The 24,657-nt window shown below is 45.2% G+C and overlaps 1 protein-coding gene across 1 annotated transcript in view; it reads right to left on the bottom strand.

Annotated features, from left to right (window-relative positions):
- USH2A (usherin) overlaps positions 1–24,657 on the bottom strand; it is a 504,580-nt gene that overhangs the window by 102,883 nt on the left and 377,040 nt on the right. The window contains exons 51-55 of the mRNA XM_069955428.1: positions 17,848–18,071; positions 16,335–16,548; positions 15,677–15,874; positions 13,255–13,406; positions 12,417–12,615 (exon numbers count right to left, since the gene is read on the bottom strand). Of these exons, the coding sequence (XP_069811529.1) occupies positions 12,417–12,615; positions 13,255–13,406; positions 15,677–15,874; positions 16,335–16,548; positions 17,848–18,071 (987 nt within the window). The remainder of the gene's footprint in view (positions 1–12,416; positions 12,616–13,254; positions 13,407–15,676; positions 15,875–16,334; positions 16,549–17,847; positions 18,072–24,657) is intronic.

Below are 24,657 nucleotides of genomic sequence, written 5' to 3'. Positions count from 1 at the left end.
TCTTCAAGAAAAGCACCATAAAAAGCCAATCATTATAACTACATTTCTCAGAGTCAAAAGCACTTATCATAGATTTCATATAAAATCGCTCCCAGCATATATCATTCATGGTTCCTTCTACATGTCGCCCCTATATAAGCTGCCATAAAGCGCCAGGCTTACAAATACTACTCAACAGGCAAACTGTACCCAGATAGCGCATGTACGTGCAGCAGCCCCTCATCACATAAGGCTTCCTCCACTATATACTACAGGGGTCCGCTGTCTGTGAAAATATTCAACATATAAAGGGAACCAGTCAGTACGAGCTCTTATATATCTGCCTTTTGGAGACTGTTTCTGAATACAGTAAGTATAGCTGTTATAGCTGCCTTTAGAAGACTGTACCTGGATACAGTAAGTATAGGTCTTATATAGCTGCCTTTAGAAGACTGTACCTGGATACAGTAAGTATAGGTCTTATATAGCTGCCTTTAGAAGACTGTACCTGGATACAGTAAGTATAGGTCTTATATAGCTGCCTTCAGGAGACTGGACCTGGATACAAGTAAGTATAGCTCTTATATAGCAGCTTTCAGGAGACTGGACCTGGATACAAGTAAGTATAGCTGTTATATAGCAGCCTTCAGGAGACTGAACCTGGATACAGTAAGTATAGCTGTTATATAGCATCCTTCAGGAGACTGGGCCTGGATACAATAAGTATATCTGTTATATGGCTGCCTTTAGGTGACTGAACCTGGATACAGTAAGTATAGCTGTTATATAGCAGCCTTCAGGAGACTGGACCTGGATACAGTAAGTATAGCTGTTATATGGCAGTATTCAGGAGACTGGACCTGGATACAAGTAAGTATAGCTGTTATATAGAAGCCTTCAGGAGACTGGACCTGGATATAGTAAGTATAGCTGTTATATAGCTGCCTTCAGGAGACTGGACCTGGATACAGTAAGTATAGGTCTTATATAGCTGCCTTCAGCAGACTGGACCTGGATACAAGTAAGTATAGCTGTTATATAGCTGCCTTCAGAAGACTGGGCCTGGATAAAAGTAAGTATAGCTGGTATATAGCAGCCTTCAGGAGACTGAACCTGGATACAGTAAGAATAGCTGTTATATAGCATCCTTCAGGAGACTGGACCTGGATACAGTAAGTATAGCTGTTATATGGCTGCCTTTAGGTGACTGAACCTGGATACAGTAAGTATAGCTGTTATATAGCAGCCTTCAGGAGACTGGACCTGGATACAGTAAGTATAGCTGTTATATGGCAGTATTCAGGAGACTGGACCTGGATACAAGTAAGTATAGCTGTTATATAGCAGCCTTCAGGAGACTGGACCTGGATATAGTAAGTATAGCTGTTATATAGCTGCCTTCAGGAGACTGGACCTGGATACAAGTAAGTATAGCTGTTATATAGCTGCCTTCAGAAGACTGGGCCTGGATAAAAGTAAGTATAGCTGGTATATAGCAGCCTTCAGGAGACTGAACCTGGATACAGTAAGAATAGCTGTTATATAGCATCCTTCAGGAGACTGGACCTGGATACAGTAAGTATAGCTGTTATATGGCTGCCTTTAGGTGACTGAACCTGGATACAGTAAGTATAGCTGTTATATAGCAGCCTTCAGGAGACTGGACCTGGATACAGTAAATATAGCTGTTATATGGCAGTATTCAGGAGACTGGACCTGGATACAAGTAAGTATAGCTGTTATATAGCAGCCTTCAGGAGACTGGACCTGGATATAGTAAGTATAGCTGTTATATAGCTGCCTTCAGGAGACTGGACCTGGATACAAGTAAGTATAGCTGTTATATAGCTGCCTTCAGAAGACTGGGCCTGGATAAAAGTAAGTATAGCTGGTATATAGCAGCCTTCAGGAGTCTGGACCTGGATACAAGTAAGTATAGCTGTTATATAGCTGCTTTTGGGAGATTGGACCTGGAGACAATAAGTATAGCTGTTATATAGCAGTCTTCAGGAGACTGGACCTTGATACAAGCAAGTATATCTTTTATACAGCTGCCTTCGGGAAACTGGACCTAGATACAGTAAGTATAGCTGTTATATAGCTGCCTTCAGGAGACCGGGCCTGGATGCAAGTAAGTATAGTTTTGTTATAAAGCATGAGAACTAAAACAAAATAATGAATGTAAATTTCAAATATGTTTTATATCATATCTACTATTAGATTTTGAAAGTTATAATGATGTTTTGGAAACATTATAAAGGCAACAGGCCTTATCAAGATCTCTTTCTTTGTGAATACAGGGTCATTCTGAGTGGATGAGTTGTCATCATATACATGCATCTACTATGGCTGCCTTCCTATGGTTTATCCTTTGGATCCTGGTTTATGTCCCCTGATACCTGAGAATCTCTGGTAGAAACATGTTGAACATTTAATGTAAACCTTCACCTGTGTATGCTGCACCATAATACTGAGACAACATTGCAATTTACATTTGCCCCTATATATTATGATAAATTTAGTGCATGGAGAAGCCACTGTGGTGCCAGGTGGACAGGTTACACGATCCAGACATTCTGCTGTGTTTCCAAAAATATATTTCCCTCCTGTCCTCCCCATTTGTAAGATAATAGTAACACAAGGTGAATCAAATTGTAGTGGAAGTATCCTGTAATAAATGATATAAAAGGTCCTCTATTGACAAGCTGCCATGTGCTGTTTGCATTATAGAATCTGAGACGATGATAGTCGCTGGCTGCGCGCTCCCTGATGCATTGAGCGCGGGCAGATAGCAGAGGATGCCTCCCTTTACTCACAGCACAGATAACACCTCTGAATAATTAACTCAGGACTTCCGTCTTCCATTACCGCATGCTTTTTTTTAACATCTTCAGAGGATTATAAGCAGTTTATGGATTTCACATGACGCGCACATTACCCAGACAGGATTTACAGGATAGTATAGCTATAGCTTGGTGGACTAAAAATAAGTAGAAAAGTCAAAAGCAGCTCGGGATTTACCTTTACGGAAAGACTGAGGGGACTATGAGGAAAACTAGAACCCAATGTCATAATAAATATAGAGAGCGAACAGATTTGGAAGCAATATAAAAGAAAACAACTTAAAAGTGAATAAAGTTCAATGACTCACAACTTTTGTCAGAATCAAAAAAATTATTCCAGCCTCAGACTACCCAGCATGAAGCTCTGCTGCAGCACTTCCTCCACATATCCACCAGGCCACCATACCACATATATCGCATATAAGGAAAATATGGTTTGTGATGAGAAGGAAAGAAGGCGGGTCAGACAAGAGAGAAGGAGGAATGAAGGACAAGATAAGTGACTGGTGGGAGGAAGTAGGTAGGTCAGATGGGAGAGAAGAAGAAAGGAAGGAGAAAACAGATGGCTGGTGGGAAAAGGGAGGAAGATTTCAGGAATGTGCAGTAGCCTAGTGTGAACTGGGCCTGGTTTTTGCTTTTGTGTGACACACCTGATTGTTTCTCAGCTTCCGGCATTGCAAGAGTTACACTTAGCCCTGCAAAACTTGATTTAGATTTTTTGCCTGTCTGGAACCTTGAGGATCAGAGCGCCATTTCAATGAGGATCCGGACTGGGCTCTTGATCCTCATGAAAGAAAGCTGAGCCAGTCTCTCAGTGCTGGCTATTAAGGTTCACACCCTGAACCAAGCTCCCCCTGTCTATTCCTGCGATCCCCGTTCCTTATTTCTCTGCTTGACCTCCCGCTTGACCTTTGACTATCCGATTGTTTACTGATTCTGTACTGCGTTGCCCGTTTGGTTTGGACTTTGGCTTGTTTTACACTCCTTTTGTGTTTGTTCGTCTGTCTCGTTCTGTGTTTGACTTACACCAGAGCACGGACCTCCTTCGTGGTTGTCCGCGGATGCCTAGGGCCTTTTGAGGGAAGTAGGTAAGGACAGTGGGTGGGCTCAGCCTTAGGGCTCACTGTCGTGTCTTATCCCTACCTCCCTGTCCTGACAGAAGAGAAGAAAAACAGATATGTCTCATAAGAAGGACAAGATGGGTGGTCTTTGGGAGGAAGAGGGGACGGAAAGAAGGTAGATAAGTGTGGTGAGAAATAAGGAGAAAGGAAGGACACGGTGGACAGGTGGTGAGAAGAAGGAGGAATGGAAGGGGGGGGGCAAGAAAAAAACGAGAAGAGAAAGCAAGGTCTGATAGGAAGGAAAAGATGGACAGTTACTGAATTGATGGTTGGTAAATAAAAAAAACGGTGGATGGGAGAGAAGAGGGAAAGAAGGATAAGAGCGGAGGTCAGTGGGAGCTGGGGTAGAAGGAAGGTAGGTGGATCAGAAGAGAGAAAACGGAGCAAGAGAAGAAAAAAGATGGTCAGTGTGAGAAGAAAGAATATAAGAAAGGTCGGGAGGTCAGATGGGAAAGAAGGAGAAAGGAAGGACATGATGGACAGCTGGTGGAGAGAAGGAGGGATGCAAGCAAGGAAAAAAGCTAGATGGGAGAGGAGGAGGAAAGAAGGAGAAGATGGATGGACAAAGAAAGGATGGAAGGAAAGAAGGTGGGCAGGTCAGAAAGGGGAAAAACAAGCAAGAAAAGAAAAAAGACGGATGGTCGGTGGTAAGAAGGAGGTGTGGGGGTGACCATAAATGTCATGTTACTTTGGGTAAAAACACTGTAATCCTTCAAATGGCTTCGGCCTTGTATCTGCTTCCGGAAGAAGGAAGGGAATGCTGTCAGCACGCCGATGAGCACAGCACCATGAACCTACAGTACATCGCTGCCACAATACAGACTCAAGAAAGAGACATTGTTATATAAACAATTTATGGTAAACAACACGTTGTACCAGCTTTACTGTGCAGGACAGGAAACTGCTGACCATCTATGGATTGACCTATCAGAATGGGATATGTATGTGCCTTGTGACTTGAAACCCCGCCTGTATTAAAAGTTTATAAATTTCATGTGAAACCAAATAAAGCGTGAGTGTGCACTCCTAGCTCAGCTGAGAGAGGAGGTTATGCCGTCTTTTTGCCTGGTATCATGTCCTCGTCACTATTGCTCAGCTTACTTAATTTGGACAGGCATAGTTACTTGGGAATAAGGCGGATAAAAAGCTAATCTCACCTTGACAGAGGTAAGGAGTGAGTGAAAGGTGAGATGGAAGGTAGGTCAGATAATATAGAGAAGAATCAGAAAGAGACAGAGAAATAAAAGAAATGAGCTACTACATATCACTACATAGCACATCTATTACCAGCTGATAGGAAAGGATACAAGAATAGACTGATATACAGGGAAAGGTGCTGTAAGTAAGAAACTCTCTATATATCAAAATGGGTCGTATTATTTTCCACTAAGTAAAACCCCTTTCCCTTACGTCCTAAGCAGCAGCACATAATGGGGAAGATTCTATCTTCCTGCAATGATAGGACAGATGGTAACAAGCAATAAAGAGTTAATTGCCCCGCCTATAAGGCCCTATGCTGACCCAGCCTCCTTGTGTTTTTTTCTGTCCTTCTGTGGGACAGGTGGTAGGAGGAGAGCAGGGAGCAGGCCTATGTGTGTTTCTCTGCTCTCCTTCCAATAATTCTTCTTTTCCACATGGTCGTGTGGAGAGGGAGAGTTTTTTTGTATATGTATTTTGTTTTTATCCTGCTTTGTTGTGTACAGAGCAAAGATTTTATTTTTCTTAAGGAAACAGCCGGGAATTGTATGGTGCCTGTGCAGGCTCTCTGCCTGGAAGCCTGACCTGTATTGCAGGAGGCCTGTGTGCAGGCTAATGGATATAAATTACATGAGATTTATAATAGTTTATCATTTTTATTATTTTTTTGCCTGTGTGAGCTCTGTGAGACAGTTCCGCTATGTGATCATGCAGTATGGGTCCTGCTATGTAATAATACAGTGAAAGCTATGGATCTGCTATATGTGTATGCAGCCTTAGATAAGAGCTGTTAGTTGTGCGGTCACTGAGCTGATTTCTTGCACTAGGGAAAGATGCATTGTGTGAACACAAGCCTAAAGTTGCTATTTTTTTATTTATTTATTTTTTTATTACACCTAATGTTTTATTCAGTACTGCTATTGAATGAGGCTGTAAAGTTATGAAACTTCGTTGTGTGAACACAACCCTAGGATTGCTAGTGGTGTATTGATTGCACCTTACATGTCAGCTATAGCTCTGCTTTTTGTTTGATGCAGTGCAGTTATGAGACTGCATTGTGTGAACACAACCCTAAAGTTCCTGGTTGTGTATTGAGCATCTGGGGTCTTTTCTAGCACGGTTACTGATATTTAATGTTGCATTGAAGCTATAAAACAGCATTGTGTGTACACACGCCTAGAGTTGCTACATGTATAGTACTGCTATTTTTAAAATAGTAAAACGAAGATATTGCAGGGTATGATCACAACTTTAGAGTTTCTAGTTGTGTACCGAGTATACCTGGTGTACCGAGTATACCTGGTAGCTGTCTTACATTAGTTCTGCTATTGAAACAATGATCCATTGAAGCAAGGAGGCTGCATCGTGTGAACACAGCCTTAGAATTGCTAGTTATGTATCAGCTGCTCTGAGGTATCTGGTTTTCTTGCACTACACAGCAGTCTGTTGCCTCTTTACCTGGTACAGGTTTATTTATCATTTTATCTCACTTAATGCAGGAATCTAATGTCCAAGGTTTCAGGGTGAGTAAACCTTTGGCAAAGCTCAGTCACTTATGTATGTGTATCCTGCAAGATTCCACATCCAGATGGCAGTGGAATTTATTTTTGTTTGTAGATTGTATCTTCATTGTAACCCATTACAGAAGATGCTATGTCTTAAGCAGATGGTGCTCACTTCTGAGTATGCGTGTAACTCCACATTTGGCTTCCCGATTCGTGGCCCCTCCACATTTGGCTTCCCGATCCATGGCCCCTCCACACTTGGAGAGGAGCATTAGACTTTGCCAGAGATAGATGTTCTTTCTAATAATACTCTCTGTACCATGAGAATCCACCTGAATGGATTGGGGACACTGAGGAAGGACTCTTCCTTACAGAAAGGTACAATCTCTGCCCCAGTCTGAAAAGGAGAAGGAAATCCTCCCTTGTTCCCCATTCTATAGAAGTTTCCAGCATGGAAGGTACTGGAAGAAATGATGGATCCGTCACTAAAAGGGATCGTCCATCTCAGAAGTCTTGTGGATGGGGACAAATAAGCTTGTGACTAAAGCTTCTCTGGCAGCAACCGTGGGTTTACCTTATGGGGCCATATTCTCGACAGTTTCCGATCCAACGAAGGTAAGTTGTTGGTGAACGTCCATAGATCTACAGTTCTAAGCAAAGAAGATTCCATATGGAGAACATATGCTCTGTGCTCCCCCTCCTAAAGGAGACTAGCCATGCTAGTTGTGAAAGACACATATCTACATGTACCTGGCTACAGAGAAGACTGCATGTACCTAGCTACAGAGAAGACTGCATATTCCTTTTGCATCTTTCTGAAATCACCTTCGCTCCCTTTACATTCACTAAGGTTACCTGCCGGGTCTGGGATGACATATATCTATCCTAAGATAAGAAGGGAAGTAGATGGGACACTCTTCTATGTTATGTCAGCTGTAGTCACCATCTGCAGAGAATCCAAGATCACCATTGTCTCCTTCCTGCACGAGTGATTGTTAATTATCAAAAACTTACAGTACTATATTTTCACCTACCCGTAACCATTCCTGGGTCAGGATTCCTAGAACTCCCCATTGGTGTATCTTCACCCAATGATGATTGTCAGGTCTCATGACGTCTGCAAGCAACGAATTGAAAAGGCAGGTTGGCATATGTATCCCCGTGCAGCAGATGCTGTCAGTATGGGACCAAAGAATAAACAGCCTACATTGGGTTATGGTTTATACCCACAGATAAAAGGGCCTCAACATTTTCTTCAGTCAGTGGCTGACCAATCTCGCCCTCAAAGTGGGTGGAGGAAACCACCGATCCATCTAAGAAAGGGTGATACAGGCGAAGAAGACTTTGTTCCTAACAGAAGTGGCTGTCATCCAACATGTGAGAGATGAGTGCAGTAAGTGAGCTCCAGTCCACTTGAGCACATCCATCTATGGGGAAGCTATTGGAGTAAGCTCAAGAATGCATCTACAGTGGTGCATATCGATCTTCAGAGCTGCATGTGACCAGTAGCATTACTGTTAAAAGCAGAAGCTGTTTTTTGCATGGACCAAGAGATCTATCCAGCAACAAGGGAAGTCACAATGCCTTAATGTAAAAGGCTAAAGCCATTATATTACCCTGACAGAAGAATGGTCTCTGGACCAGGAGAAGTTCTGGTGAATCGCCAGATATTACAGCTACCCATTGGTCCCATGGCCATTTCGGGTAAAACCAGGGTGCGTGGTTTTAACTCCCTAAAAACTACTGTGGACAACAATCAGTAGAAGTCTTGTAAAAGACAATGCAGGATCAGTCTCATTAATCCTGAGAGCCACAGATTGGCCCAAGAGGTCATTGTGGTAATTGTTGTCTTCTCCTGATGAATATGTCCAAAAGGACATTTTGGAGACTTCCCCAGATTCCTCACCTACTGCCCCATGAGGACGGATTATGTCCGGCAAATCAAAAGATATTATGGCGACCCTTACGTGGACCTAATGGCCATTTCGGATAACGCCAGAATACGTGGTTTTTACTCCCTAAAACTGCTAGGGACGACAACCCGTAGTAGTCTTGTAAGGACAAGACTGAATCATGCCTCATTACTCCTAATAGTTCAAGAAGGCATGGTGGTTCTCTCCTGATGCATGTGTCCAAAAGGACATTTTGGAGACTTCCCCAGAATCCTCGCTTACTGTCACAGAAGGGCAGATTGTGTCTGGGTCTGGACCACCTATGATTGACGGCCTGAAGATTGACAGGCCTGATGAGCTGAGGCTTTTTAGAATTGGTGGTAAACATGATTCTGCTATTAAGAGCAGAACCCACAAAGAGAACCTCCCTGAGGGTTAAGGACATTGTCTATCCTGGTGTGAAGAATCGGACTTCTCCCATATCACTGTCTATCAAGGCGATCCTTCGATTTCTCCAGGATGGATTTGAGAATGGGCTGAAGCTGCGACCGTCAAAGTACATGTCTCTGCTCTTCCAGACAGCTGACTGTCCGAAAAAATCCCTAATACAAAGATTTATTAAAGCTACGCAAAGGATTAAAGCAACTGTAATGGATCCAACTCCCAGGTGGGATCCGGGACTCGTCCTTCATCACCTTGCACGGCTCCGTTTTGAGTTCTTATCTTTAGTTGAATTAAAATACCTGACCCTCAAGGTATGCTTCCTAGTAGCTATTACATCTGCTAAACGCAGGAGTATGTTCAGACTTTAGGAGCCACTGAACCATATCTTGTTATCCTTCAGGACTTTGTCTTTTACCCTTAAGGTTCCTTCCTTGTCCAACATTACTCCGCAGATTGAGTTACCTGTTTTTGCCTAAATTCCTCCAATGAGGAAGCGTTACAACGGCACTCTCTGGTTGTGGGCGGAGCCTTGGGCCTGCACTCTCTGGTTGTGGGCGAAGCCTTGAGAGTTTATTTAGTGAGAACCAGAGAAGTCAGAAGATTTTTATCTGTATCTTTTTCAGGAAGGAACAGTGATTGGAAGTCCTCAAAAGCCACTTTATCCAGATGGATACGGCAGACTCTGTGTGTTACCAAGAGGTGAGAGTCCAAGTACCTGAATCCATTAAGGCCCTTACCACAAGGGCAATGTCTACATCCTGGGTGGAGGAGATGTGCATTCTCATTTATCAGATATACAAAACTGCATTGTGGTCTTCTTATACTTTTTGACATTAGAACCTCTGGGCAACCAATCTTGGTAAACCGGTTCTCATGACTGCTGTATGATTCTCCCACCCTTTATGTGATCTTGCTATATCCCCATTATGTGCTGCTGCTTAGGACGTAAGGGAAAGTGGAATTTTATACTCTCCGTAAATTCTCTTTCCTGTAGTCCGAAGCAGCAGCACAAACTAACCCTCCCTATAAAAGTTTATGCATCATACCTTGAGTGTTTTGGCTTATGTTTTCCTAGATCGTTAGAAGTACACAAGGAGGCTGGGTCAGCATAGGGCCTTATAGGCGGGGCAATTAACTCTTTATTGCTTGTTACCATCTGTCCTATCATTGCAGGAAGATAGAATCTTCCCCATTATGTGCTGCTGCTTCGGACTACAGGAAAGAGAATTTACGGAGAGTATAAAATTCCACTTTACAGCCATTCACTATTAGTTTATTACACAGGTGTCAAACTCAGGCCCTCTAGCTGTTATAAAACTACAATTCCCATCATGCATGGACACCCAAAGCTAAAGCTTATCTCACATGTCCAGGCATGATGGGAATTGTAGTTTTGCAACAGCTGGAGGGCCTGAGTTTGACACCCCTGGACTCTATTATATACAGTTAATCAGAATTATGTGTGATCACCATAACTTTTGATAATCACAATAAAGTTGTTTCCAGAAGTATCGGGGCAGTGACACAACATTCATAGTTTCCCTTGTGTATACCCCAATATGTATGTTAAACCACTTAATTTAAAGCTGAAAGCCTCCCCCTCATCACATATCGATAAAATGATGAAAATTACACGACTGTAAAAATATTTCTGGACTGTACACTGATAGCTGTGTGTGCAAACTTGTATAGGAATAGGGGCCATTATAATAAGGGAACAAATCTTCTACTATATATATGATTATTTGTGATTACACATACACTATACAGCATAGAATAACCATGTAGAAGAATCAAATTAAGGTAGAAAAAAATGTAAAAATAAATCAATAAAATGTTAAATCACGACTGTCGTTAACATCAACATTTTACTTCTTTACTTATAAATATTGACTTATTTACTCATTTCTGTTATGAAGATCTTTGATCTAGAAATCTCCAAATCCTTTTAACTTCCTCGTCTTCATTGGATTTACGGTTCCTTATTAGGGAATTGAATTATCAGCAATCCCCTAATATATTCTGTACAATTTACCTTTTATGAGCCGGAGTGATTTAGGATAAAGGTGAGAGCAGCCACTTGGAAATCAATTCAGAATGATCTATAGAACGAAAGGCTCTTGTATGCAAGTGTATTACAGCTCCATATAACCTCCCAGCTGTACCGAGCTGTAATTGCCACCATTAGACTCCTACTGGGTCGTACTCTGTACCTCCATAGGTCTCTGATTCCATATATCCATATATCCTGTACTATGGAACAACCCTTCTCTAATACAGTGTCCCGCACACTGCCCTGTTTTTACAGACTGCCCATGAAATTCTTTCATAGTCATTGACCAAAGGAAGTGATGTTTCATCCTTAAAGGAGAAGTCCAGGCTCTGACTTTTTTTTCAGAGGTGGCTGAACATGCACCTACCTCCCTGGCTCCAGCACTGGGGTCCGCTGTCCTCTACTCCAGTTCCTGGTCCTCCGTCCGCTTCTAGGTCCTGTGGGGACCTGAGATGTCATGTGTCGTGTCAGGCTCGCTCAGCCAGTGGCCAAAGCAGAATCCCGATACGGCCACTGACTGGCTGAACGGGCCTGACAAGTCGCGACCCAGATCCCACTAAGACATAGAAGAGCTCAGGGACCGGAGCGGAGGACAGCAGACCCCATCACTGGAGCTGGGGAGGTAGCTGCATGTTGTCATGTTCAGTCAACTCCTCGACTGGCTCTTTAAAAAAAAAAAAAAAAGTCTTCGCCTTTAAGGAGAGTGTCATAAAGACATGTGGAGACTTATAGACCATTCCTGCTCCTCTAAGAATTTTGGGAAGAAGAATATACTAAGCAGCTCTCTAGTGTCACCTCTCAGTGATGACAGTGTATGGAGTGTACTTGGTATAATACAACTAGAGATGAGCAAATTTTTCAAAAGTTTGGTTCGGCAGGTTCCCCGAACATTGAAGGGAAGTTCGGATTCATCTGAATCTTAAACGCTAAAGCTTAACAATTGCAGGTGCTTACCTGTTCTGGTGCGGTTCAGAAAGTTCTCTCATCAATACTTACCTGTCCGTGCTCCCCCGGTGTCCACTGTTGATCCCAGCGGCCTCCATTTCTTGACTGAGACAAGAGTCACAGTCCACTTAGCCAATCACTGACTGACTGAGACTGGACATCGCCGCAGCCAGTGACTGACTCTTTTCTCTGGAGTGGCAGCCTGCTCAGCCAATCACTGGCCGCAGAACTATTTCGTCTCAGTGACTGGCTGAGCAGGCTTGAGGCGGCTGGATACACAGGAGACCAGTAGGAGGACACTGGGGGAGCGCGGACAGGTGTGCAGACCAATGTCTTTTCTTTTCTATGTGTATTAAATTGTGCGGCTGCCATTCTTAAAAGCTCGTTATGAACTTTTAGCAGTTTGTAACAAATCTCGTTTTGCTTCTTGTACGCACCTGACACAGTATACTGCTTCTTTCCCGCACTGCTCACATAGATAATTCCTTTGCCAGCCTGGTGAATCCGATATTCTCTAATTTTACCATTTGGCTTCTTTGGAGCAGTCCAGCTAAGATGTAAAGCCGTAGAGTTTACTGTGACAATGACAGGTGGTGGGATATTCTCCGGAACTCCTTGTTTAATGGCAGCTGTCACCTAAGAGAAATACATAATATACTGTAGGTTATTATTACTTAGCTCTGATGTCTATCTATCTATCTATTTATCTATCTATCTATCTATCTCCTATCTATCTATCTATCTATCTATCTATCTATCTATCTATCTATCTATCTCCTATCTATCTATCTATCTATCTTCTATCTCCTATCTATCTATCTATCATCTATCTATCTATCTATCTATCTATCTATCTATCTATCTATCTCCTATCTATCTATCTATCTATCTATCTATCTATCTATCTTCTATCTATCATCTATCTATCTATCTATCATCTATCTATCTCCTATCTATCTATCTATCTATCTATCTATCTATCATCTATCTATCTATCTATCTATCTCCTATCTATCTATCTCCTATCTATCTATCTATCTATCTATCTATCTATCTATCTATCTATCTATCCATCCATCTATCTCCTATCTATCTATTATCTATCTATCTATCTATCTATCTATCTATCTATCTATCTATCTATCTATCTCCTATCTATCTATCTCCTATCTATCTATCTATCTATCTATCTATCTATCTATCTATCTATCTATCTATCATGTCTTACTGGTCAAGTTTATCAGGCCAGATTCTGTCATTACAATGTTAGCCTACCTTAGCACTGTGTATACAGCCGGCTACAGTACATGCCCTCAGTTGGTATATATACTCCTGATACGGCTGGATCCCGCCCTGATCTTCATAATGTTTCTCAGTCCCTCTAAACCTCTCAGCTCCATCACGCAGCAGCACATAATGAATGACACCTGTAATAAGAGAAAAAATAGGGTTATCATAGTAGTTGTTGTGCATCTGACGTATCTATCTCTCCCACTACTCCTATACACAGACACTAGGCTTAGATGAGCATTCACATGTGGTCAATAAAGGGGGGGGGCAGGAGTGAGTCCTGCTTCCCCCCAACCAAAGAGAAAGCCTGTGAGTCCTGCTTCCCCCCAACCAAAGAGAAAGCCTGTGAGTCCTGCTTCCCCCCAACCAAAGAGAAAGCCTGTGAGTCTTGCACCCCCCAACCAAAGAGAAAGCCTGTGAGTCTTGCACCCCCCATCCATAGAGAAAGCCTGTGAGTCCTGCACCCCCCATCCATACAGAAAGCCTGTGAGTCCTGCCCCCCCATCCATAGAGAAAGCCTGTGAGTCCTGCCCCCCCCCCCCATCCATAGAGAAAGCCTGTAAGTTCTGCATCCCCCTATTCATAGGAAAAGCCTGTGAGTCCTGCTTCCTGTCTATCCATAGAGAAAGCCTATGAGTCCTGCTTTCCGTCCATCCATAGAGAAAGCCTGTGAGTCCTGCTTCCACCACCCATCCATAGAGAAAGCCTGTGAGTCCTGCTTCCTGTCTATCCATAGAGAAAGCCTGCGAGTCCTGCTTTCCGTCCATCCATAGAGAAAGCCTGTGAGTCCTGCTTCCCCCCATCCATAGAGAAAGCCTGTGAGTCCTGCTTCCCCCACCCATCCATACAGAAAGCCTATGAGTCCTGCTTCCCCCACCCATCCATAGAGAAAGCCTATGAGTCCTGCTTCTTCCCCCCATTCATAGAGAAAGCCTGTGAGTCCTGCTTCCCCCCATCCATAGAGAAAGCCTGTGAGTCCTGCTTCCCCCATCCATACAGAAAGCCTGTGAGTCCTGCTTCCCCCACCCATCCATACAGAAAGCCTATGAGTCCTGCTTCCCCCCATCCATAGAGAAAGCCTGTGAGTCCTGCTTCCCCCCATCCATAGAGAAAGCCTGTGAGTCCTGCTTCTTCCCCCCATCCATAGAGAAAGCCTGTGAGTCCTGCTTCCCCCATCCATAGAGAAAGCCTGTGAGTCCTGCTTCCCCCATCCATAGAGAAAGCCTATGAGTCCTGCTTCTTCCCCCCATCCATAGAGAAAGCCTGTGAGTCCTGCTTCCCCCCATCCATAGAGAAAGCCTGTGAGTCCTGCTTCCCCCATCCATACAGAAAGCCTGTGAGTCCTGCTTCCCCCACCCATCCATACAGAAAGCCTATGAGTCCTGCTTCCCCCCATCCATAGAGAAAGCCTGTGAGTCCTGCTTCCCCCCATCCATAGAGAAAGCCTGTGAGTCCTGCTTCTTCCCCCCATCCATAGAGAAAGCCTGTGAGTCCTGCTTCCCCCATCCATAGAGAAAGCCTGTGAGTCCTGCTTCCCCCCATCCATAGAGAAAGCCTGTGAGTCCTGCCTCCCCCCATCAATACAGAAAGCCTGTGAGTCCTGCTTCCCCCATCCATAGAGAAAGCCTGTGAGTCCTGCTTCCCCCCATCCATAGGAAAAGCCTGTGAGTCCTGCTTCCCCCCATCCATAGGAAAAGCCTGTGAGTCCTGCTTCCCCCCATCCATAGAGAAAGCCCGTGAGTCCTGCTTCCCCCCATCCATAGAGAAAGCCTGTGAGTCTTGCTTCCCCCCATCCATAGAGAAAGCCTGTGAGTCCTGTTTCCCCCCATCAATACAGAAAGCCTGTGAGTCCTGCTTCCCCCATCCATAGAGAAAGCCTGTGAGTCCTGCACCCCCCATCCATAGAGAAAGCCTATGAGTCCTGCTTCCCCCCATCCATAGAGAAAGCCTATGAGTCCTGCTTCCCCCCATCCATAGAGAAAGCCTGTGAGTCCTGCTTCCCCCCATCCATAGAGAAAGCCTGTGAGTCCTGCACCCCCCATCCATAGAGAAAGCCCGTGAGTCCTGCTTCCCCCCATCCATAGAGAAAGCCTGTGAGTCCTGCTTCCCCCCATCCATAGAGAAAGCCTGTGAGTCCTGCTTCCCCCCATCCATAGAGAAAGCCTGTGAGTCCTGCTTCCCCCCATCCATAGAGAAAGGCTGTGAGTCCTGCTCCCCCCCCCCATCCATAGAGAAAGCCTGTGAGTCCTGCTTCTCCCACTCTCCTGATGCCTCCTATATGTATACAAACTCATACAGGGAAACCTGTTCATCTAAGCCCAATACTTCCCCATCCATTTATCGCCGTCAGATATTTGCTTCATCAGAAATGTGAATTGTAACCTGGAATCTGCAATGTTATATATACCATTCATCTTCCAGGGTTCCTGCCAGCTCAGTCTGATGGCACCATCACGATTCTCCATCACAGTCCATCTTGGAGGGCTCAGACCTTGAGGTATATCCTGCCTGGTAGTGACTCTGCTCGCATTACCAAAGCCATATCTAAAGCTGTTCCAGGTTGATACTCGATATTCGTAGGTTGTGAAAGGGTTTAGACCAACATCTAGAAGGTAAAACTGTACTGTACAAATTTTAATGTTTCCAAAAAACCCACAGTCCTAATAATTGAGGCCAGTCTTGACAATCCTTGGACTGTCATCCTACATTCCATACTTATCAGCTGCTGTATGTCCTGCAGGAAGTGGTGTATTCTTTCCAGTCTGACACAATGCTCTCTGCTGCCACCTCTGTCCATGTCAGGAACTGTTCAGAGCAGGAGAGGTTTTCTATGGAGATTTGCTACTGCTCTGGACAGTTCCTGACATGGACAGAGGTGGCAGCAGAGAGCAGTGTGTCAGACTGGAAAGAATACATCACTTCCTGCAGGACATACAGAAGCTGATAAGTACTGGAAGTAAATTAAAAATCAGATGCAGAATATTCAGTATTATAGCCTTGTCAGCATCCGATCCCGTCATCAATTTATTCATACATTTCCAGGAGGAGTGAAAGTGGAACTTTACCGGTAAAGAAATATTGGTCTGATCTTCCCATATAAACAATTTCCTCATCCGTCCAACAAATATTGTCATCGCCTTCCATCGTCCTTTCTTTCTGGCTTATTACACCTCTTGTCAAAAGACAGGAGTCAGTGCTAGAGTTATAATGGCAGCGTCCACACTGTGCAGTATCAGACAATGAGATGGGGCACACGGTGGAGGAATCACAATTTGTTTCCTGAGACAGAAACAAGGGGAAGAAAAATTAAACATAAAATTAAAAATCTAATTTTCTAATAACTGGCTAATAAGTAACAAGATAAATGGAGTGAATATAAGAAATGGTGCTGTACACATCTGTGTCCCAGGGTCTGAAAAACATAAATACCATAAAAAAAAGCCTGGAAAGTCATACGTGAAAAATCTAGAGGACGCCCTGATATAGGAATATTTGAGGGTTCTCCACCAAAGGTTATAAAAGAAACCTTTCTTTCTTCCTGTTTTCTCTCCTTCCTCACTGTCTTCTTCTTCTCTCCTTCGTTCCTTCCTCATGTGCTCCCTCCATTCTCTCCTTTCTTCCACTCTTTCTTCCTCGTCTCTCCTTCCATCCTTCCTTCCTTCCTTCCTTCCTCACTTGCTCCTTCCACTTTCTTCTTTCTTGCTCTTCTCTCCTTCCTTCCTAACTTACTCCCTCCCTTCTCTCCTTTCTCTCTTCTTTCCTTTCCTCTTCTTCCTTCCTTCCTCACTGGCTTCCTCCCTTCTCTCCTTCCTTCCTAACTTACTCCCTCCCTTCTCTCCTTTCTCTCTTATTTCCTTTACTCTCCTTCCTTCCTTCCTTCCTTCCTTCCTCTTCTCTCCTTCCTTCATTCCTTCCCCACTTGCTCCCTCCCTTCTCTCCTTCCTTCCTCTTTTTTCCTCTTCTCTCTTTCCTTTCTTCCTCACTTGCTCCCTCCCTTCTCTCCTTCCTTCTCTCCTTCCTTCCTCTTTTCTCCTTCCTTCCTCACTTGCTCCCTCCCTTCTCCCATTCCTTCCTCTTTTTTCCTTCCTATCTTCCTTCCTTCCTCCTTCATTCCTCCTCTCCCTTTTGCTTCCCTCTCCTTCCTTCCTTTCTCTCTTCCTTCCTCTTCTCTCCTTCCTTTATCTTTTGCTCCCTCCCTTCTCTCCTTCCTTCCTTCCTTCCTTCCTCCCTTCATTCCTCCTCTCCCTTTTGCTTCCCTCCCTTCTCTTCTCTCCTTCCTTCCTTCCTCCCTCCCTTCTCCCCTTCCTTCCTTCCTTCCTATAAACCTTTGCTATTTCCTTGTATCCTCCTTTCCTCCCTTACTTTTTCCTCTGCTCCTTCCTTCCCTCCCTACCTCCTATTCTCCTCCTATTACAGACCCATATATTATTATATCTATCTAGCTATTATTATATGGTTGTATATCCTTACACCTCCCGTCTCCCTTCCCTGTCCTGGTGCGTTGGTCTCATCATGGAGCCTTCTCTCCCTCTTCCCCGGTTATCTGAGCAGCGAGGAGATGTGGCTTTCTTTAATTACCGTGATAAAGCTTTCTGTCGATGTCTTGTCAGAACAAACATGAGTCACTGGATTATATCCAATTCCTTTACAGCATTCCTCTTCTTCAGTAATCAGCTCGCTTTCACAGCATTTTAATGGAATTCCATTATTTAGCTTTAGATGTGCTTTAAATTGTCCATTAGGTCCTGAGCAGCAGGTTGTGTCTGACAGATCCACATAGTGCTGGCCGCAGCAGGACATCCCTGCAAAACACAACCACGTACATGACTGCTGGAGGTTACACATAGGATAAGAGGGCTATATCCAGGGATAGCAGCTGCCAAAAGTTGTGCACCTATTATGCATAAAGTACATTACTGGCTGTATAGTAACCAGATGCTTTATGGATTCTGCAATTGGGACCGGACTGTCGGCAAGTGATTGAAGTGGACTAGAACAAAAAAAAAAAAAAAAAACTGAACTGTTACCTATCTATTTGCGTGGTGTCCCACCACAGGTGTTTCTTGTCTTTTTACCTCTCGCAAAAGCCTGTACTTCAAAGTAGTAGTGGTAATGAAGTAGTACCTAAGTTTTGTCACTAGATGTCGCTAGTATGCATATTGTATGCCTAAGCATTGCACAGCTGTAGGTAACTAAAGGGTTATTGTTTCTGTGATTTGTGCACCAAAGATAGCTCTTTCTCTACTCTACCTATCTCCTTTATCCTTTCTAGAATAAATGGAACCGCATCATAGAGGGCTTTCCTCCCAGTGGGGCGTGGGCCGGCCGCCTCCAGTGCTTCACCCCAGGCCTGTGCCCGGAAATATAACAGAGCTGTACGTGGTGTCTCTCACTGACTGACAGACTTCCCTCAATAAGTGTACATAGAAAAATAACTGTCAGTCACTGATTAGGACCGCCCACTGGACTCCTATGCCCAGAATAAGCAGGGATTTTAATGAAGTCACATAATACTGAATAGTTTCCTACAAAACTATGGACGTCAATCTACTCATCTCCTCCTGTCGCTCTATATTCTTTATAGTATGGTAGCTTCTCTTTAAATGGGTTGTCCACACTCACACTCACTCAGGAACCATCGTTATTGAGTTTGCTGTGGGTCCCGACAGTCAGAACCCCTGTAGCCTCTAATAATTTGTCCCTAAGTGTCCTGTGTAAATGGGGCCACCACAATAATTGCTGAGTGTAAGGGTGCGTTTACACAGACAGATTTATCTGACAGATTTTGGAAGCCAAAGCCAGGAATGAATTTAAAAAGAGGATGGATCCCAGTCTTTCCTTTATGATCTGATCCCTGTTTATAGTCTGTTCCTGGTTTGGGCTTCAAAGATCTGTCAGATAAATCTGTCTGTGTAAACGCACCATAACACAGTGTATGAAGCGACAATCACCTGATTCATTCATTCACGCCACTTGGGGACCCCCGTTCTTGAGAATGTGGTATGACCCCTTGCCATCGTGCAGTTATTACCTATTAGATGGTAAATAACTTTACCAGGAAAACCCGCTTTAAAGGGGTACTCTGGCAAAATATTTTTCTTTCTAATCAACTGGTTTCAGAAAGTTATATAGATTTGTAATTTAATTCTCTTTAAAATCTCCAGTCTTCTAGTACTTATCAGCTGCTGTATGTCCTGCAAAAGTGGTGCATTCTCTCCAGTCTGACACAGTGCTCTCTGCTGCCACCTCTGTCCATGTCAGGAACTGTCCACAGCAGGAGAGGTTTTCTATGGGGATTTGCTGCTGCTCTGGACAGTTCCTGACATGGACAGAGGTGGCAGCAGAGAGCACTGTCAGAATGGAGAGAATACACCACAGCAGCTGATAAGTACTCGAAGATTGGAAATTTTTAATAGAAGTAAATTACAAATCTAAATAACTTTCTAAAACCAGTAGATTTAAAAGAAAAAGATTTTCGCCGGAGTGCCCCTTTAAGAGGTATAGCCTTTCCTACCACCAATCAAACATTAAAATTTTTCAGATAAAGTGTCATTCCGTAAGACAGACAGCCAGACGGGCCCCGTAATATTAGTCTCAGATTCGATGACACTTATGACATATTTCAAGGAACGGATCCTATGCAAACGGCAAACTAATTTAAAAACTCATAAACACAATGACGATCGCTGGAACGGGCCGCTGACAGACAGACGGCAATTCTGATAATGAACTAGTGCAGCTTGGGAGAAAAAAAAATAAAAAAATAAAAAAATTAGACGCGGTGTCCCCGTCTCTTTACGGAAAATTCTATCTGTGACAGAATCGGAAACTTCAGCCAAGAATTCCGCCACCTAACGCACCGCGACTCCCTTTCTAGTTTCTTTAGTAAACCATTACTTTTTTTTTCTTTTAATTATTATCAACCTTGTTCCAGTGTGATAAATTGCTAATTACTTAATACCCTAATCAGCGTTCATTCTTTGCAAAGATAAACTGTGACAGGGCCATTAATTTAAATAGTAATTTCACTTAATAGCCAGAACGGCGCACCAGATTTTTATGCAGCATTTTCTGAAGACTGCATCCATCACGGAAATATTCTGACATAAAGATGTCTGACATGCACTAACTCACTTAGGGAGAGCAGATGTTGCGGAGCAGAGTTTGATCGTAATTCCCATAGTGCATCACTTCAGCATGAATGAACTGCAAATGCAGAGATAGACAATTGTGTGGAGCTGCATTGCCTAGCCTCTGACCCCTGCCTAATTTATCACATGTACCGGAGCACTTGACTTTTGATCTGGAACATCGGAAGGGGGATTTTTCGCTCAACCACAACAAAAAAACAAAATAAGTTCAGGACCCGGTAATTATTTCTTCTGTGCAAACCTGAAGAGTAGAAAATATTCGTGCTGTATGGCGTAGGTTTGCTGGTACAAAGGATACATTATGTACTGTATGTATGAACTGATGCTATACATGGATACATTTTATTTAAAGGGGAAGTCCGGCTCTGACTTTCTTTTTTCAAAACAGCTGGGGAGGAGGTGGCTGAATGTAACAACATTCACTTACCTCCCTGGCTCCAGCGCTGGTAGTAATAATGCTCCCTGATGTGCCCCCCACATAGTAATAATGCCTCCTGCTGTGCCTCCATATAGTTATATTGTCCCCTATGCCTCCATATAGTTATAATGTCCCCTGCTGTGCCTCCATAAAGTAAGAATGTCCCCTATGCCTCCATATAGTAATTATGCCCCCTGCTGTGCCTCCATATAGTAATAATGCCCCCTGCTTTGCCTCCATATAGTAATAATGTCCCCCTGCCGTTTTCTTGTCTGAGTGGGGATCTGGGCCGTGACGTGTCAGGCCAGCTCAGGCAGTCAGCGACTGAGGCATGACCCCACTCAGACCTAGAAGCCACCAAGGGACTGGGAACCAGAGCGGAGGACAGCAGACTCCAGTGATGGAGCCAGGGGAGGTAAGTGCATTTGTTATGTTCAGCCCCTTCCTCCCGGGCACTTTTGAAAAAAAAAAAAAAAGAGTCTGGACTTTAGTCATGCAATCAGCTAAATGAGTCAATAATGTAAGGCAGTGGTGTCTAACCTGTGGGAAAACAAATACTCATCATACTATTATTCCCGTTATTCATCCCGGATTCAGGGTCTGCAGCAAACACTGGCACTGAGGATATTGGGCCTGACTCGGATGCACTAGAACTCTGGCTCTCTCTTTCCAAATGGCACTTCTTGAGTTCCTTCCTTGATACCCAATAGAGATGAGCATAACTAAAGTACACTTGAGTCTGATCATTTGGCATTTGAATACCAATGGCTGAAGAAGTTGGATGCTGCCTTCCTCTTCATAAGACTCAAATATGCAAAATAGAGCCCATGGAGCCTCATTTAAGGGTCTCAAAACACAGGACTAGCCCTCAGGGAAGGGCCTAGCCAGGGGGTGGCTACTGTAGGGAAATGACCAAAACCACCATATTGTCACGGCCGCGGCGGTGTTCCGTGCTCCGGGCCGCCGCCGCGACCTCCCTCTGCCCCATGCAGCCGCCGGGGTCCTTGTGTAGGGACCCGGCGCTGCTACCTGTTCGGCCCCGGGGGCGCCTTACCTCGCCCCGCTCCTGTCTCCGTCAGTGCCGGCCGGCTGTTTCAGATTTAAAGGGCCAGTCCGCCCCTAATTGGGTAGTTGCACTAATCACTCCCTATAAATTCCAGCCCTGCCCCACTACAGGTGTTGGAGCCTCTGCATGCTTCCCATAGCGTTTGGCCCAGCTCCCTGTTGTTCCTGACCGTAGTCCTTGTTCCTTGTTCATGTCCGCAGTCCTTGTCCCTAGTCCTTGCCCGCTGCCTTCCCATTGTTCCTGAGTCCTGTCCACCACCTGCGATCACGCCTACAGACCTCTGCCTGCACTACTGCTCCTGCCACGCCTCGCCTGCCGTCACTAGCAGCCAAGCCAGGGGTAGCGACCTGGGGGTCGCCTGCCGCAGCAAGTCCATCCCGCCTTGCGGCGGGCTCTGATGAAAACCAGCGTCCCCTTAGACTCCGCTCCTTGGTGAGGTTAGTGCCATCGCTAGTGACGGTTCAGTGGATCCACTACTCCAGGCGTTACAGTAGGCTCCAACCATGGATCCCAGCGAGGTGCCTGATCTCCGTGACGTAGCCAGAGTGGTTGCTCAACAGGCTCAACAAATCCAGCAACAGTCGCAGCAGATCAAGCAACTGACTGCCGCCTTACAGCAGCATACTACAGCTCAGCGCTCACCACCACCTGCAGCCACCTCGAGACTTTGACTGGCCCTCCCGAGTAAATATGGAGGCGATCCCAAGTTGTGCAGGAGATTCCTGACTCAATGCACTATGCATATTGAACTTTTAAGTAGTCAGTTTCCCACCGAGCGCTCTAAAGTGGCTTTCATCATCAGCCTATTGGAGGGTAGAGCTCTGGCCTGGGCCACGCCGCTGTGGGACCGAGATGATCCTGTTGCTGACAATCTCCGAACCTTTCTGGCCGAGTTTCGCTCCGTCTTTGAGGAACCTGCCCGTGCTACTTCAGCTGAGACTGCTCTCCTCAACCTCTCTCAAGGGAGCTCCTCTGTTGGTGACTACGCCATCCAGTTCCGCACCCTGGCAGCTGAATTAGACTGGAATGAGGCCGCTCTAATAGCCACCTTCAAGAAGGGCCTATCCAGTCGGGTGAAAGACGTGCTCTCCGCTCGCAACCTCCCTACATCTCTGAACGATTTAATCCTACTGGCTACCAGAGTCGACAACCGATTTTCCGAGAGAGAGGAGGAGGTCCGGCAAAAACGGCGACTAAGCCTGCCCCGTCGCCATCACCGCCTAGCACCGGTTTTCCAGAATCCTGTTGCTCCTGTACCCCAGTCGACTCCTGAGATTCCAATGCAAGTAGAATGAGTTCGCCTGACTCCTCATGAGAGGGCTCGCCGACTAGAGCTGAATCTCTGTCTCTATTGCGGTGGCTCTGATCACTTCCGGAAGAGATGTCCCCAACGTCCTCAGTGTCCGGGAAACGCTCGCACCTAGGTCCGGTAGGAGAGGCCTCCCTAGGTGTGAATGCCACCTCTCCAAGATTGTCTATGCCAGTTTCCATCCAGACACCCTCAGGACAAATTCACCAGACTACTGCCTTCATCGACTCCGGGTCTGCGGGCAGTTTCATTGCAGCTACCTTGGTCCAAAGATGGCGGCTACCTGTGATCCAGCTAGCCCGATCCCTGTCTATCTCCTCGGTCACGGGCGAGACTCTTGCTGAAGCCGTGCTCTACCAGACTGCACCTCTAGTCCTCAAGGTGGGCGCTTTGCATCAGGAGAAGATCTCCTTCTACGTCTTGCGCCATTCCTCTTCCAACATCCTGCTGGGTCTACCTTGGCTGCAATTACATACCCCTAAGCTAGACTGGAGAACCGGGGAGATTCTCAGTTGGGGTCTGGACTGCCCTAACCGGTGTCTGAAGCTTCCTCAGCCCAAGTGCTCTGTGACGTCACCTGACTCCGTCAAGCCTTTACCCGGCCTACGGGCAGAATACCAAGACTTGGCTGACGTCTTTTCTGCCAAAGAGGCGCACTCTCTACCCCCTCACCGGACATATGATTGTCCCATAGACCTCCTTCCTGGAACTTCTCCTCCATGAGATTGGATGTACCCTCTCTCCGTGCCCGAGACTGAGGCCATGTCTTCCTACATCCGGGAGAACCTACAAAAGGGTTTCATTCGCAAATCCACATCCCCTGCTGGCGCAGGATTCTTCTTTGTACAGAAGAAGGACGGTTCTCTTCGCCCATGCATAGACTACAGGGGCCTAAATAAGGTGACAGTCAAGAATCCTCTTCCATTTATCCCTGAACTATTCGACCGTCTCCATGGAGCCAAGATCTTCTCTAAGCTGGGAGCGTACAATTTAATCCGTATTCGTGAAGGAGACGAATGGGAGACCGCTTTTATCACCAGAGATGGGCACTACGAATACTTGGTCATGCCATTCGGCCTATGCAATGCCCCAGCGGTTTTCCAGGAATTCGTTAACGACATCTTCCGAGACCTCCTCTATGTCTGCGTCATTGTCTATCTTGACGACATTTTGGTCTTCTCCCCTGACCAGCAGACTCACGTGGCACAAGTACGTCAGGTCCTACGAAGACTACGGGCCAATCATCTGTACGCCAAGCTAGAGAAGTGCGTTTTCCATCAGCGCAGTCTTCCGTTTCTTGGGTATATCGTCTCCGACCAGGGTCTACAAATGGATCCGGCCAAGCTCTCAGCTGTTCTCCAGTGGCCAATCCTGTGGGAGCTATCCGATCACGCCTACAGACCTCTGCCTGCACTACTGCTCCTGCCACGCCTCGCCTGCCGTC

The sequence above is a fragment of the Dendropsophus ebraccatus genome, chromosome 15 (assembly GCF_027789765.1).
Source record: "Dendropsophus ebraccatus isolate aDenEbr1 chromosome 15, aDenEbr1.pat, whole genome shotgun sequence".
NCBI lineage: Eukaryota > Metazoa > Chordata > Amphibia > Anura > Hylidae > Dendropsophus > Dendropsophus ebraccatus.
The sequence above is the reverse complement of the archived record's forward strand: the minus strand, read 5'-3'. Positions and strand labels throughout refer to the sequence as shown.